Raw genomic sequence first — 17415 nt, 5'->3', positions numbered from 1 at the left:
TTTACATTTCAATTAATGTCTTTAGCAACAAAACGTTGCCTTAATAGGGTAATTGCCTGTTAGGCAATATGTAAAAGAATAAATAGTCACATTCTGAGGAAGAATTCCTATTTTCAATTTTTTATTACCATAAATAACCTAAATAATTATTGCTCTTAAGGGGCCACGTCCCAGTTCCCTTCTGGGCCTAATTATAAAGACTTAGTACCTCATTACGCAAAATGGTTTCAGAGTCACAGAAAAGCATTACTCTAATCGTGACTCATTAGTTTCAACAAAAGAGGGGAAAACTGCAAAAGTCGGCACATTTCACCATATTATTCTTGCGGTTCATAAGCAGCAGCACATTTGAGAAGCGGCTGTTACAGCTGTGTAGGCGTTTCTGTCACAAAGCCCTACTTTCAGATGGGTTTTTTTTGTGTAACTTCGGTCATTAAAAGAGCGTCACATCCAACGGGAAAAGCTGGCACGTGCACCCCTGCCATGGAGCAAGAAGCTTGAGCAAACTTTTGCTTTTCTGTTCCCTGAGAGCTCATCTTTTCCCCACGCGGCCACACACATGGTGGCTTGGTTTGAGGCTGTAATGTAGGATCCATCTTCTTCTACCATGCCAGAAGGGTTGCTTTCATCACCATAATACATCCCAGTGCATAGAAAACAGACGTATCTTTTAGGATTTGTTTGAATTCAATGATGCTTTATCACAGTGCTCCTTCCTTGTAACTAGAGAGCAAAAATTGACTGCAGGCTTGGGTGTGACCAGACTGCGACTTTAAGGCTCTTAGTGTTGGATCCAAACCACTGTGGCAATGTGATGTAAAACACTGATCTCATATACACTCACTGCTGGTTTAAATCTGTTCAAAAAACCATGGAAGGTTTGGTGCTGGCAGGTTTCATGCTACATTAGGCACTGACTCTCTGTGCTAGTCTAACGTTACACTGGATCCGGCATCGTCTGTCCTACGGCAGCCAGTGCAAAGCCAATGTTAAAGCATTAAGCTGGCACAAACTCTGTGTCAGGAGCTCTGGCTGATTTGATGTACGTGTCTGTGCTTTGTTTGGATGAAGTTTGTTCTGCTGGCGATCCAGTGGTGCAGAGATCTGGAACTGATGACTGGAACTAAGGCATTGATTGCATTTGCTTAAAATGATGTCATGTAAGGAAATAAAAAGGGACTGATTAAGATTTTGTTTAGCAAATAATAAATTCCTAATATTCTAGGAATATATAGAGCTTTTAAAAAGAAAGTGTTTCACTAATGAGAAAACAACCTTTTCATATAGTGTTAGTTTCCTCATTAACCTTTAATGATGATTCATATGTAAAAGAAACCCAAACTCAAACACCATGCTATTCTTTCTTACATTGCACATAAAGCCAAAGCTAGAAATAGGGTTTTTTAATGATAGTATTGTGCAGCTTCTAAGAACAGATAATTGGTGGGTTTTTTTCTCCCCCCCCCCCTTTTTTTCCCTTCTTTCTTTTTTTTCCCTCTTTTTTTTTTTTTAGTGATTAAGTGTTACTGTCCTCATTTTACAGGTAGTTAAATTGGCAGCATAGAAATGTTAAGTGACGTTTCATATCTCAGAGCTGTAAGGAGAACCCCTACCCTCACGGTCCAGCCATCCTGCTCTAATGTCTACTGAAGTCAACAAGAGCTTTAGTGGATTTTGGAACTCATCTTCAACCCCGAGGTCTTCAGACAACTCAAGACTGTGATGAAAACACTGCCCCACGCTGTGCCAGATTCCTACCTGGTGTAACTCACCCAACTCCAGAGACAATTCATCTGGACTATGTGCCTGGGCAAATTTATCGCCAAAGACTGGGCAAGTTCTAGTTGCTTAGTGCTTAATTTTCCTATAACAGGGTGCTGTATGTGTATACCATTAGGACAGTGAAAAATCAGGTGGGAGGCACATTCTTCCAATACTAAATGCACCCTTTCACTAGGATAAGGAAAACAGTGCTGTTGAGAGAGAGAGAGAGAGACAGAGAGAGGCTTCCACTTCAAAAAAAAATGTCTTATTACCTTCAGAAGTTAATTGCTTAGGACTCAGATGTATCTCCTAGTATTCTGCATTTTATTTTTGCTCCTACACTTGATAGATCTGGAATTCTCTTCTGAGCTGCTAACTCAATTTTTGCTTTTTAAAGCTCATTTAAAACCTTTCCTACTTTCCTGTGTCTGTGATTAACACTAATCCACTCTACCCTTTCTTTTCCTACGGCTTCTTATATTCACCTCTTGCTGCAGCCTGCAAGAACTCTAATTGGCATCTGCTCTTCTTTTTGGGTTTCCATTTTTTTCTTTCTTCCTGCTCCATTTTCTCTCTGTTGCTATCTGGGCTGCTCTATGCCATCCTGTTATACTTTCTAGCCAAGATCTGCCTAGTGCTGTAAAGGATTTGATGTTTTTCTTTAGGATGGACTCTAATAATAGCCACAATCCTGCCCCTTTACAAATCTTTCTTACAATGAAAAAAAAAAAAAAAAAGTTCTGCCCTCCAGAGTGAATTCCATTGAAAACCAAAAGTTCTTGTTAAAAAAAAAAAAATCGCTCTCTGTTCCTGATGGACTGGAGAAATTTTAAAGGAGCAACATTATAATTTATGGGGAATTTCAGCATAGATCTCAGAGCTCCCTATTAGACAGGGTAACTTCAGCTATTATTTAAAGAAAGCGTTTCAGTTTTCTTCTCTAATACAACAACAAGCTACAATTTATAATAGGAAAACAAGCCAGCCAGAAAGTCCTTGAGGTTCTCTAGTGACTTGGCTGTTGTCAATCAAATTAACATGGAAGATGCTCAAACACTGCTCCTTTAATGGGCAGAGGGACAAAACTCCTCACACACTGCAGAGAGGCTTTTGAAAAACAAGTGACTAGCTGCCATCTGAGCTGGATGAAGCTAACAGAAGCCAGAGCCTAGGACAATAATGGGATGTGATGGATTTCGAGCTTTAACTGCCATTTCAGGTGGCCTATGCCAAAACTGTGATTTCTCAGCCCCCTGTTCAGCTGCTGCCTCAGCCTGGCTGCCCAGAGGTGAAGCTTTTCCCCCTGAAGACCGGTGTCTGACACTTGCTTCCTGGCCGTGCTCAGAAGTAGCTCAGTGAAGACAACTCTGACAAGCTTGGAGCCCCGTTGTGCCTTTGCTCTCAGGGCCTCAGAAGCCAGCGCTGCCTGCCGCCCTCCCAGCATCTCCTCTGGGAATGCCAGGCGCTGCAGTGCACGAGCTCCAAAGCGAATTGTTCAGAGCCCTCTCCTCCGTTCTCTGCTCAGTAAGCAGTACTTCACCATTTACTTTCTTAACAGAGTCACAACGTTTACAGACAGAACATACTGTTAGACCATTAGGGTAGCCTCCTGTACACCACGGACCATTAAATACTGTTGTCACTCTTCTTTTTGTTTGACTAAAATATGTCTTGTTTTGACAAAAGCATTTCTTTAGTCAGCTCCTCATTTTCCTCTGGTATTGACAGAAAATGGAGAATTCACTTTCCCTTTGATAGCTTGTTCCAGTGGTTACTCACTTTCTCTGTTACGATATAATGCCCAATACCTAATTCAAATTTTTCTAGCTTCAGCTTCTAGCAACTGCCTCTTGCTATGCCCTTCCCAGTTATATTAAAGATCCACACAGTATCCTGCATTTTTCAACACAAAGGTACTATCCACTGTAATCAAGCCACGGCTTTTGGCTTTCTGCTCAGGCCACTGTGCTATCACTGCTGCAGCTAGAGCCATCACAGCTAACTTTCCGTGAGCAGCAGTTCTTCAATGCAGAATACAGGTGCCCTTTTGTACGCTTCCAAGCCAGCTGCTCTGAACCACTGCAGGACCAGAGTCGTTGTCTCTGGGATGGCACAAGAATGGACAAGAATAGTTGGTAATTTCTGCTTCCTCCATGACTACCGTCTTGAGTTGCTTTGCCAACCCGACAATGTTCTTTTCTTTGCTTTTTAAATACAAAGCTGTACATACATAAGGAATAAAAAGCTCTAATTTATTCTGCAAAAGTGTTCATCAAGTGAGAGACAAGACTCTGGGAAAAGATTAAGAGCTTACATTTTTCATTTGACTTATTTCACATAAAATTTCATAGAGGATAAAATGATGGGAGGCAAAGAAGCAATGATATTTCTGTTTTATCTCTGTCTAAGGACCATAAATCTTTCTGAAGTATCATTAATTATAGCAGCACCATTCACAACGCTATTGTTAAGGGTCTATCAGCAGTCCCATTATAAAGCCCTATCTTCAGGGGTTTATAACTTGGTTAGAAGAATTTTGTTTCAGGCAAAAACTTCACTGGGGCAATGTCTCCATCTAAGACAATTTTTTTAAAATGCAAAAACACAAAGGAAAGTGTTACCTCTTTTGAACTGAGTAAGGGAGAGCCCAGGAACTTTCTAGGGGTACAAAGCTAATGCTGTCTTGGCTGATTTTATCAGTACTATTTGTGAATTCATAAGACTGTACTCATAGAAGTTATCTCTCAGATGAATTTAGATCACTCCTTTACAATGCAAGTTTCCAATTACTACAACTGAATTCAAGATCTGGAATATTCCTCTAGTGGCTGTAATCAAATCAGATTTGATTTCTTCTTTAGCTGCAGAGTGTCGAGAAAGAATTTAGCAGACCTGGAAAACAGCTTACACGTTAAGAAAACTTCAGTGTCTTTAGGTAGCTTGCCTTTTTTTTTTTGTTGCAGGCATGACATACATCAAGAATCAGTGAAGTTAATGGTCACGTCCACCAAAGCAAGTATTGGCTTAGCAGCAATACAGCGGAATTGCTCTGTCATGGCTGAGCCATGGTGAAATGTTAGAGAGGCACTGAGTTTCTCCAGATGTGTAGTGAAAAATGCTCTTCAATAGGCACTAGAGAGAGTGGGAGGGCACAGGGAAGAAAGGTCGTTGCTTCGCCTACATAACAACGTGACCAGGTGGCCTTTTGCCTGTAGCAACTTGTAGGTTCATCAAGGAAGCCTGAGAGCTCTGCCCAGTTGTGTCCTTGCACGTTAGGAAAGAGCAAGACGCTCGATAAGACGGGATCGACAAAATCATTGTGGCCTTTTTCTAAAGCAATAGATATTAATGAATGCTAACTTCTGGGCAACATTTTTTCCTGCTTTAACGTGGAAAGATTAGATGAAAACGTATTTTGCGAAGAGTGTGCTGACACCCTCAGGTAATCTCCATCCTCTGTCCTCATCAATAATCTAACACTCTACCTTCCCCGTTACATTACTGTCTGCAGTAATGCAATTCACTTTGGTCCCCTTAGATCCTATTAGAATCTCTCACATTACAAAATTCTTCCAGCTCTGCTCTATAGCGTACTGGGATTGTTTAGTCTTAACTTCTGCTGGCTGTTTTCCTCAACTACAACTCTTTGCACAGGAATTGACTTTTGTGAATTGCACATTTAACCTAGCAGTGAGGGAGCAGATCAAAATAAGTAATGCATGTGGGTATTGTCCTATGGGGTCCCTAAAGCGCTCTGATTCTGCTTTGAACACTGTTGAATGTATCTTGTGATAATGAGTTCCACTATCTGAAGTACTTTCTTCTATGAGTTTGATTGTGTTGTCTTTTAATTTCATTGCATGTGTCCTTTGAAAGGATAAATAGGCATGGGTAAATAGAACAACCCATTTCTACGTATTATTCAATCCCTTATGTACCTCTTTTGTATTACATCTTATTTTTCTCCTCTCCAAAGTAAAACAGTCGTAATGTTTTGTTTGTTTGCCTTTTCTAATATGGAAATCTTCCCATATCTCATAATTTGTTGCTGTTATTTGAGCAGATGCCTTCCTGGAATTCTCCACAGTTATTAATGACAAGACAATTGTACTCGGTGATGATCTCTAAATAAAAGGCTCGATGTGCAGTGAGACAGAGGTCTCTTCTGGCTGCTCTGTCAACATCAGGGGCTTAAAGTAGGCAGAAATGGCCCTCTGACAACACTCAGAAGAACTACAGCAGAGGGTGGAAAAATGTGGAAAACTCCTTTATTTCCTTCATTCTTATTGCCAGAATGACTGTGCAATGCCACTTTGCACCCAGCGTAATGCTTCCCAAGTTTAAGGAGAAAACCATTCTTGGCTTCTTAGCCAAAAGTGAATCTCTGACAAACTCAGCGATGTTAGACTTGCTTTCTGATCTCCAGTCTTATCTGATCTAATTCTGTCTAATCCACAGAATTTTTTAGATTCTGAACTTTAGAATATCCAGTTTGCAAACCTGACTCTTACCATTTTTCCCACTTTATCTATTTTGTAGCATATTTCAATACTTTGAAACTCCTGAGGCCTGACCGTCATGAGCACTGCAACAATATGGTATAAATCTTGTGATAATTATCTTAAACCAGTGCAACCTCACTCTTTTGACAGTTACTCCTGGTTTGCAATGACAGAAATAAGAGCAGAATTGAATATTTTGATGACATCAGGGTTCTTCCATAGCAGGCATGTCAGACGGCCTGGAGGACAGAAAAAGCTGAAGCTTTTAAATGGAGGAGATGATTGCAAAAACCTTAAAATAATGAAGAGCTGTCATCCAGGCTCTTTCATTACATGGAACTAAGTATAAGTAGCATTACAAGAAGATTTACTTTTGTAAAAGCAAAGGAATTCACGCGCTTTCACAGCAGGGAAACTTTATAGCAGTTAAAACCTCAGGTCTATTAAAGTAGCATGCACTTCTTGTGGTTTTGCTGATCAGTTTTGCTTATTAGCAAATGGATTTGTACTAAAAGTCAGGGTTTCCCCTCATTGTCCCCCAAATTCCTGCATCATTGTTCCTGCAGTGCAAATGCAAGACTAAATCATGCATTTCACCGTAATGAGAAGGTCCAGATGGCTCTCACACTGCTGCAGAAAGGGCTGGACAGGAAAAAGACTGCAGCAGCAGCCTTTCTTTCCAAGGCCCAGCGGGGCGAAGTGGCAGAAACTCTGCAGACCAGAGGGATGGAGAAGCATCTCTGTGCAGAGTGCATATCCCTCCAGTCTACCCCAGACTCTCCCTGGTTTACCAGGGAAAAGCACTGAAATTCATTGCTGCCTTATCTTCGGAGAAGCTTTCTGTCCTGCCTTGTGCTCCTTTTTCAAGGGTTATAAAGTACTTCTGTTCCAGGGCACTGCACATGGATATTAAATTTTCATCACAAACATGATGCCATTTTTGATTTCAGCGTTTATCTATCTTCCGTTCTTATATGGCCACACTTACCATAATATCTCATACTTCACAATCTTTAACACATTATTTATCCCTCCAAAAAGCATGTATATGAAAGGTACCTGAAAATAAGCAATAAACCATTTTAATACTGTTACCATCTGAGGCTATGCATCTTTGAGAATTTTCTTCTCATCAACTCTGGAATGCTATTCATAACTTTGAGACTGACAATGCATAGAAAATTATTTTATCCAAGTGTCAGCCCCTCCTTAATATATGTATTAGAGGTCTGCAATTCAAAAATAAGTCTTTTCCAGGCCCTAAATACAGAATCCTGTCCTTTGCTCGGACAAAAAAAACCCAACAGCTGTTACAGAAGTCACATTAGTGAAAATAAGGCCTGCATTTCCAGTCATTTATTTATATTAAAAGATTGGTATCAAGTATTAGTAGTGATATTTAATCCATCTATAGATTTCACTTTTGTCTGCACTGGCATATTATGTTCTTTGCATAGCTTCCTTTTTAAAAAAAAAAATTAAAAACCAAAACATTTTGAGAATGCTGTTTCTTTCCAGATCACTTAGCACTAGCTTTCTAGATCACTCAGAATGATTTTTCTTTGAAATTGTAAAATTAAAATAAAGCAAGGCACGGGATGCATTTGGGCCACGGAATGCATTTGGGCCACTGCTCTCTTTTGGAGGTAATTAAAATTGTCCACTGAGTTTCCTCCCCTCTCTACAGCTGTACTGGTGAATTTGGAAAGAATATTTAAAGGCTTAAACCCCTCCCACAGTCTGAGGCTGAAATGAATTGCAGTTGCCAAAACAGAAAGTCAGACTACTTTGGTGTTATCCGTGACTGTATACTCTGAGAACAACTTAGCAGCAAAGACATTGGGAAATACCCTTGATATGATCATAATGGTGATCAAGACCAGTGGCGTAAATTTGAAGTTGTCTAGTAATGAAAGCAGAAAGGGAGGCCTGAAAAGGCAGTTTCAGATGAGTGCGGAGACGAGTCTCTGAAGATGGGACCAGTCAGAATATACCACGTCTACTCTGCGTCTCGCCCACAAAGGACACTAAAACAGGATCCTCAAAGAGTCAAAAGGGCCCAGATGCCTAAAACAGGACATAGGTGAAATCCAAATACGCATCAAAGAAAAAAAAAAGACGAAAGCATGGAAAATCACTGTTTTTTAGCTATTCAGCCCTGCAGCTGTGTAAAACTTGGTTGGTGTCCCCCTTTTCTGAAGGCAAGGCTCTCTTGGCACCTTTCTGCAGGAGGCTCAGGAAGCTGGAGGGATACAGCCACGTCCCAAGCTTTGCACTCCTTTTGGATGCCCCACAGCAGCACTCTGCTCATGTATGGCCTGTCTGGTTCCCTGCCCTATGCTGGACGCTTTAGCTTTTCCACCAGCAATCCATCTCTCAACACAGCACCCATCATCGTGACCGTCTGTCCTTCGGGAGGCTGAGGCGTTGGAAATTATTCCACTTTCGATACACCCCAGCAGCTCCCTGTCAGCACCACAGGCCCCCGAGGGAAGGCCAGCCTGTGAGGCGCAGGAAGAGGGCAGGCGGCAGCACCTGAGCAGACTGTGTGGATGAACAGGGACAAGGACGGAAGGCCCCGTGGAGAGCAAAGAGAGGGCAGAGGGGCTGCTGCCTGGGAGGGGAAGGGGGACAACAGCACGGCATGGCGGGAAGCAGCAGCGGCCGTTGACGCAGGGCACTGTGGGAAGGGGCAGGCGCGCCCGCGCAGGGCATTGTGGGAGTGATGGTGGCCGTGAGCCGGCCGGAGGGCCCAGGGCATTGTGGGAAGGAGGGGAAGCCGCCGCCGCCGCCGGGGTGGTGCGGAGCGGAGCGGCAGCCCGCGGGAGGCGAGCCCGGCCCGGCCCCGCCGCGGCCCGCCCGCGAGGGATGGTGCGCATGCGCAGCGCGGCGGGGGCCGGAAGCGCCCCGGTTGCCGTGACAACGGCGTCGGCCCCGCGGCGCGGCTGAGCCGGAGCGGGCCGGGAGCCGCCGGGCGCCCGCCCCGGCCCGCCCGCCCGCCCATGCCGCGGAAAGCGCTGCTCTGCGTCCTGCAGCTGGACGTCCGCTCGGTGAGTGACCGGGCCGCGGACCCCGCCGTCCTCAGTCGGGGCGCGGCGTGCCGCAGGCTGGAGAAGAAGTCGCGGTTTGCCCTTCCGGCACCGCTTCCCGCCCCGCTTCCCTCTCTCAGCCGCCGCCCCGCTCTCCCGGCCCGGGGGTTCTTCTGGGAGGCCGGTCCGGGCCCAGCTGCCGAGCGGGGGGCCGCTCTCCGTCTGGAACTCCAGCTCAGGTCTGGCTCCTGGGCAACTTCTGCCCCTTCTCTGTGTGCATCCTCCAGCAGCCGGTCCCTGTTGGGGTTAGCAGCAGCCGTGCTCCTTCACAGTTCTCATTTTCCAGTGGAAAAGGTCTTTTTTAAGACACATGGGCTCTTGGGAAGCTGTATGGTGTGGGAAAAACACTCTTGAAAAAACAGAGCAAAAGAAATCCCAGGAAACAGCAGCTTGTACGTGGCATATGTGCCCCTGTGAGCGATGAGGTCCCCGTGAGGGGCAGGATGTGGCACTGGGCTGCTCTCAAGTGTTACTTGAGTGGGTGTTACACGGTGGGGAGGGGGGTGAGGTCAATAGGTGTGAAAGTGTAAAGTTTCTACATTAATTGTGTTAGGACCGTTCCTTGTGCACTTCGCAAAGTTTTCCGCTTATATACAAGCTGGGAGTAAAGTAAGAGTCTGTATTATTCTCCTGATAACTTTCAAGAAGTAGTTGAGGTAGTGCTCTGTTACGCTGAAGTTGTTGGCTTCATACACCCTAGTCGCTGTAATCCAGAGGTTAGGCCTCCTCGCGGGGCAAGCGCTGCCAGAATACTTACTGCTGAAAGGAAAACCTGAGGTGCCATCCAAGAAATTCAAGTGCAGATCCAGAAAGTGGACCGGTATTCCTGATTGCTTAGCCACCTTTGTTCCCAAACTTGTGTGGCTGCTCTAAAATAGAGCTGTGAATTTCTACACATAGATGGTGAGGGTATCACCGCTGTGTCAACAGCTAGTGTTTGTCTTCATAATGCAAAGGCCCGCTTGGTTACTGGAAAGGAGCAGATGTGCTTTCATTTTCTGTTCCTATTGCCGTGAGCTATTCATGTGCCAGGAGAGAGTACAGGGAAGACATTCCCCCAGGGTCAGGCTTCTTCAGTTGTGGGGTATTTGTTATTCACCCTGCTCTCAAGGCTACAAATAATAGTGGAAAGGGACAGAACAGTAAATCTATACCACACATCTGAGTGCCCCTTTCAGCACATGTGTGTCATTCAGTTATATCCCTGCTATGCTATATAATTTCTCTCAGATAACCCTTTTAATAAGTGTATTTAGTCTGGTTTTGAACCACTTGTTTTGCCTTTTTTTCCCCACTGGAGCCTACTGTGGCATTTCACTCCTGTGATTGTTTGAAAACTTTCCAGCCTGAATTTCCTTCTGGCTAGTTGATGCCCTACTCTTACACAAACGTCAACGCTGGCCTTTCACTTAAATAATTTTTTTCCTTCCTTGGTATTTACTCTCTTGATGTATTTCTTGGGCAGCAGTTCCCTCATTTCACAATTGATCTTTGTCAGCTAAAGAGACCTGGTTCTTTTGGTAGTATTTTGTGTGATAGGCTCACCAGTCTTCTCATCATCTTAGGGAAGGGTGCTACTCTTCCACTTTGAATTTGCATTGATCAGGATTGGAATTGAATTCAGCATTCCAGCTGGGATCTCACTGTTGCCTTAGGTGATGTCAGGGGAAAAAAGTCCCAACATTCATCCTATATGTCTGTAATATTAGTGTCTTCACAGCTGCACTGCAGTTATGCTGTCATTTATTAATACACTCATCATCTTCCCCTCAGCCAGCTTTGAAGGTTAGCCCCCCAGTGAAAGCAAAAACTGTTGTTAATACACAGTAGGTGCATCTCACCTCTGTTACTGTGGTCCCGCAAACAGGTTTTTCTATATGTTTTTGTTGACCTCTGATGATTTCTGCATTTTAATTGGAAAAATTTCATGAGAACACTCTGACTTCTTGTGTCAGGGTCATTAAAAATATTAAAAGGCATGGATCCCAGGATATATAGAGGAACGTTTTTAATGGTAACCCTCAGCTTGATGCCTCCCAGTTTTGCACGTTATCGATGCTGTCCTTTGGCCAGTTCTCTGTCCCCTTAGGACTTTCATACTAACTCCCATCTTCTGCATCATACGTAATAATTTCTCATGTGGCACCATATGATATCCTTTGTCCAGAAAATAGACTTTCAAGAAAATTGCTTGATCTGTTTTTATGAAACACGCGCTGCTGGGCTTTTTTCTATCACGTTTTCCTCCGTATCTTTATCCTTTACTTTTGCGTATTTAAATATTCTGATTGATGAGGTTATAATTTTTCGGATCTCTTTTTCTGCATCAAATGGGCCTTGCATTTGTTATTTTTCAGCCGATGGTACTATCCTTGTTTTCATAACATAAGTTTTAGTTATGTATAGATCCAGCAAGAAAAATTACATTCTTTCAGAACCTGGGCTGAATATGATTCAGCCTCCCTGTGGCTCCTTGGTCCAGGCCTGGTGCATATTGGGTAACTTCTGTTTCCATCATTTCATTCTTTAAGTTGTTTTTTTGCTCCTGTATTAAGTGTCATTAAAACCAAGGCAAAATATTCAGTTGTGTTTGGGACATAGATTTGTTAGTTTTCATATCTTGGTTGATGTATACTACGTCCACTTGTTTTCTCCTTGTTTGCCTTGTGACTAAAGTCTTGTCCAAATTTCTGATTCCTTTTCCTGTTCTTTTACAACGCTCTGCATATTTCTCAACCCTCTTTGAAACCTATCCACCTGTGTCAGAAGTTCTGTCCTCTTTGTTTTTCCCTTGCTTTAGGATGCAGAAGGGTTTTGCTCCTTTTGACTTAATGAAATTCCAAGATCTTTTCTAATCTCAGTCCACCAGCTCTCTGGTTTATCTCACTGCTAGTTTTCTTCATTTCTGAAAGACTGCTCTTCTAAAATGGAAAACCTTAGTTAAAGACCTTATTTGGTTTATCCTGCCATTAATTGAAATTGAATAATTCATGATTGCTCAGACTGAGATTTCATTGTTACTTGTTTTTTTGAGACCAATTTTGGTGCCTACCTCTGCTGCTGGCATTTAGATTGCTCGTGTAGCAACAGAATGAAATTCACATTATTCTTCATGTCATTGCTACCTGGAGAATTCTCAAATGCAGCAGCAAAGGTAGGTAAAGCTTTAAGCACTAAGATGAATTAATAGCATTGTGGATTACTGCCAGGTAAGGAGACTAAAATGGCGTCTCTTCACATTGAGAAGATTATTTTTGCAACTCGAAGTCCAAAATGCTATTCTATCTGGAAGCTTGCACTCAGCAGAAGTTAATATTGTCCATTGCCCTTCATAGGGAATTCTTCTTGTTTTGATGGTAATGGGCAATTAAAGGCATTTTTAAAGGCCTGCCTGTTTCATTGGTTACATATGCAGCTGCAGTTTTTGGACTGCATGTGACAAACAAATGCCATAAGGGGTTGTGGGTCAGTAGAATTCTGTTCTTTTCCATGAGATGAATTCAGTGATTTCTTTATGGCTATTTGTGATGTCCCAACAATAGGGCTGGTGCACATTTTCCATCCTCCTGGGAACTTCAGCAGAGAAGTCTAGGGTAACACTGTCCTAGACATTTATCATAGTCCTCCTGGTTCATTGTAAGATCAGTTAATTGCAGCATTGATATCCCTCTTCCTTAGCTGATCCACAGATAATACTATTACAGTTTTTGAAATGGTCCCTCATCCTGCCTGAACAGTTTGCAGTCGGATACGAGCTTCAATTTGTCTCCTAAGTGTTGTGCAGCTCCATGCATCGCATATTACAAAATAGGTTTCATGAACTGCAGATATACATGTGTCATTCATTTTTGGAGCTGGTTTAAAGTTACGTGAACATGTAGATTTGGTGTTCCATCCCAGGCAATGAATTGTGCAGTTCATCTCCAGGGTCGTAGAAGCACAAGTTTCCACATGTGCTATCTTGCCCCACATGCTGATTTGTAAGACTTTATTTTCTTTTACAGGATAGCCAGAATAAATGGCACCTGTTTTTTGCAGTTTTGCTCTCTCCAATGTCTTCAAACCTCTCACTTTTCATCTCAGTAAATAGGCAAATATTGGTTGCCTTCTCTAAGGTGAAAGGCACGAAACCTCAGCCAAAAATTATTGTAAATTCTACAAAAATGTCAAGAAGAAAAGCAAGAACTAACCTCATGTGACTTGTAGTATGTATTTTAGGGGATCTTGCCTTGTATGAATGAAATCTGTCTCTTTCACTCACTCCTATTCACACTTGCAACTGCATGAGTGTCATACAAGCTGTTTAATGCTTGACAGTCTGTTTCAATTGGGATATCTATTATTCTGGCACTTTTCTTGCAGATTTGAAGCCCTCATTTACATGGAGAGGAAACCCTTTTTTTTTCCTCCTCAGATATTTATGAGTAGAAGCACTATTTTTTTGGCTTATACTGTATCTATAATAATCTATCACACATTGGTTTCTGTTATTTCTTTCACCTGAGGCTGTTTTTCTGCTGTTTATATAGTTTTCTTTTAAATCCAGTTAGGATTTCTCAAGTAAAACACTCATTTGGGAGTAGGAGACTGTAACCAAAGCACTTATTTTAATTCCTGTCACTCTCCTCCTTTGTCTTTCTACCTGGCAATTGAAAGTCTGAACACTTTCTCCAGCAACCTTATGTTGGAAGAGACAACCTCATATTTATTATACTGCGATAAAAAGTGAGCAGTAGAACTGAAGTGAAAGGTGACAATTCTCTGGTTGGTAATAGAATAAAACCACATGTCTTGGAGAAAATAGCAAGTAGTTTTGCAATGAGTTGTGTACATCCTTGCAGTGAAAACACAAGTAAGAATGTTCATCAGAGCTTTAAAAACATACCAACTTCTTCTTACTTAAAGAATAAGAATTGCCCAGAGAAAGTTGAGAGATTAGTGGCAGTATCTGGCAGCCTGATGAGGAGCCTTCCCTGCCTTGAATACCCTCCAAGGTGGCCAAACTTCTCGGATAAAACTTTGTGTGCCGTGTGTCTGATAGTAACAGAACAACAGTTGCTTTTTCTCATTTCCATATTAGAAGGCAAAGTTAATACAATATTTGCAAATAAACTTGCCCGTTTTGGTGGCTGGACAGAGTATGGATATCTCAGCATGTACATTTACCAGCTTCATTCTCTATGTAGCTAGGCTGAAATTTGGACGGGTTTTTGTGTCTTGGCATCATGTAGACTTCATTCTACATGACTCTTCATACAGAACCTGATGTGAGCCGTGATGATTCACTCTTATATAGTCAGTGCATGCCTTTAACTGTATTAACCTGGGATTGGGATACCAGGTTTCAGTTTTGCTTGAAGACAATGGAGTATGTTTACTTAGAGTAAGAAGAATTTGGTCCTGATTATTTTGAAGTGGTGACTATTTTTCCTGGTCAGTCTGTACAAACAGAGTTGCTTTAGAAAAGGAATTTTTTCACTGTAGTCTGTTATAATCTGACTCTCGGAAATCAACCATTTCAGCCTTGACCATTTCATTTTTATCTTGAAAACAGCCGTTACTTCTGTAACTAAAGTTCAGTTTGTTTAATGAATGTGTTACTCTTACAGATAACTTGCCCCGGAGTGCTGCTGAAAGACAAAGAGGAACTTTATCTCAGTGTCTCTGTACTTGGGCAGTACAAAAAAACTCAATGCGTCCCTGCAGCGTTTCCACTCTTCTTTCAAGAAAAACTAGTATTTGAAAAGGTAAGATAATGTCAAGAGCTAATAGAAGCCAAATAAAACCCATCCCAAACTCCACAAAAACTCACGGCAAAGCCCCGGAGCACAAGTGATCACACTGAGGATGATATAGTATTATAACTCCTGCTTCTCTTCAGCACAAAGGAGGTGTGTGCCTGTATTATCCACACGGTGACTCAAGAATTATGCGTACTGAAGATTATAATGTATGATGAGACTTTTTAGGTGTTTGTTCATTCTTTTGTGAACTGTCCTTTTTCAGTGTCTGTTTTCCTGGCTTGGAAGGAACTGAATGTTATTGTTCTAAAAATTGTGGCAAGGTGAAGAACAAAGACTGTACGATATAGGAGAGTCAACTTAATTTAGTCGAAAGATAGAATAGCAGCTCAAGCCTTTTTGGTGACATCTTTCTCCCTTTGAGATACTTTTCTCATGGTTTGTCACCAGAATTCCCGGGTTGGTACTCTGGCCTTATAATTTATAGTTGTTTATCACATATTCTGAGTCCCTACTAGCTTCATTATTAGTACCACAGGGATAATGAAACACAGTATCTTACAGATATGATCTGGCTTCTTGACTACCTATGAATAATAACACTTTGCCCTTTCTAGTTCTTTTCCTTTAAGCATCCCCCAGCACTTTGAAAACCAGACTGAGTAAACATCAATGATGCTCTGGTGATGTGGGTAAGATACAAACAGTGATAATTTCACCAGCTACTGAAGAGTAAAAAAGACCATAGTCCTTAAAGGCAAACATACCACAAACTATGTAAGGGAAATGTACTGAATACTGTTTTCATTGTAATTTAGGGGAACTCCAAGACACCAGGATCTATCTGCTTACAAAAGAGGTGAACAAGAAAGCTGAGAATATTATCTGTCTTCTTACAAATAGCTATTGAATAGGTCTAGATACTTGTGGAGCACCAGTACTTGGTGTTTTTTAGTGTTTGGTACCTTGAACAGCAAAGTGATCTACACCACTCTGCTGAGACTTTTGTACAGAATTAGCGGGAAGTCTATTACCTGCTGAATATCCAGTGCAGCATCCTCCCCTATTCCTTGCCATCTATTCACATGGGATTCAGGTTAAGAGAAACCCTGAACAGTACATGAATAGTCACTTCCATGAAAATGAAGCTTAAAGCGTTACTAATATATTAAAGAACATATTCTTCATCTATCAGAATTCTAGTACATTCAGCAATTTACCTTTCTCTCTTGAAATTTTTTCAGGCAATACTTATCGCTACGTGTTCAACTCTTTACAATACCTCCTAATTTAAATATGGAGAGGTAACCCTGAATGGCTAGAAAGCATATGACAAGAACTGCTAGCTTTCAATGAATTTGATCGTGTACCAAATGATAATTTCAGTTTCCTTTTTTTTCCAGTGGGGATAGGACTCTTGGCAACAATCTGAAGCAAGGAAGAATATTGATTTTTACTTTTTTTTCCTTCTCTTTCCCCAGAGGTCCATCTGATGACTTTGACCATGCCGTTATTATTATTTATTAATTTCTTTTCCAGGTATTTGCTGATATAGTTGATCCTGGAGACCTTGTGGAGTTACTGGAATGTAGGTTCTGCTTTTTATGTATACTATGTTGTATGTATTAATGTCATGCATGTATGGGCTCTAAAGACTTTTCAGAGGTTTAAAGTATGTGATAATTTTTTCTGTCAGGGGCCTGTTCTCTGAAAAGCTGGTGGGTAACCAATGTAGTATATCATGTACTAAATAAGTAGGACCCTAGCACTAGTGGGTTTTCAGAACAGAAGATTCATTGTCAGTGCACGCAGAGGTTTTTTGCTGTCTTTGGTTACTAGTAACTTACCCAAAATACTGTTATCTAACAAAATGCCTCTAGAAATGTATGCTATATACTTTAGAACAGGAAAAGGGTAAAAAGTCATAATTAATGGAAAATCCAGCTGGTTATCCAGATAGGTAATGGATTCCTTTATCTCATCATTTATTTGATTAATTTTCAAATATATAAGGATAAACCTTCGATTTTTGTAAAATTATTCTTTTCATTTTTTAAGAAAATTATATCTCTTGCCACATGTGGAGCATAATGAATTATAGTGAGACAACACTGACCCTGAACTCAAACTCCAGGAATATGCTCCCTCATGCTGGGAGTTATCTGAAAAAGTGGCGAAGCTTGCATTGTCTTCTTTAAAAGAAGGACAAACTTGGAAGCAGATAGCACTTACCAAGTTCTAAGTCAAATTTAGAGTTGTCATTTGTACACTGCTAATGCCATTGTGTTCATCTGTGGTATTTATGTAAGTTGTTCTTAA

The 17415-nt window shown here is 41.6% G+C and overlaps 1 protein-coding gene across 2 annotated transcripts in view; it reads left to right on the top strand.

Annotated features, from left to right (window-relative positions):
* Window positions 1-9256: 9256 nt before the first annotated feature.
* SPATA6 (spermatogenesis associated 6) overlaps window positions 9257-17415 on the top strand; it is a 53403-nt gene continuing 45244 nt past the window's right edge. For both annotated transcript variants that reach the window (XM_050901372.1, XM_050901373.1), the window contains exons 1-3: window positions 9257-9316; window positions 14965-15102; window positions 16636-16684. In XM_050901372.1, coding sequence (XP_050757329.1) covers window positions 9269-9316; window positions 14965-15102; window positions 16636-16684 — 235 coding nt within the window. In that variant the 5' untranslated portion in view covers window positions 9257-9268. The remainder of the gene's footprint in view (window positions 9317-14964; window positions 15103-16635; window positions 16685-17415) is intronic.

The sequence above is a fragment of the Gymnogyps californianus genome, chromosome 8 (genome assembly GCF_018139145.2).
Source record: "Gymnogyps californianus isolate 813 chromosome 8, ASM1813914v2, whole genome shotgun sequence".
Classification (NCBI taxonomy): Eukaryota; Metazoa; Chordata; class Aves; order Accipitriformes; family Cathartidae; genus Gymnogyps; species Gymnogyps californianus.
Note: the sequence above shows the minus strand (reverse complement) of the source record. Positions and strands in the feature narration are given on the sequence as shown.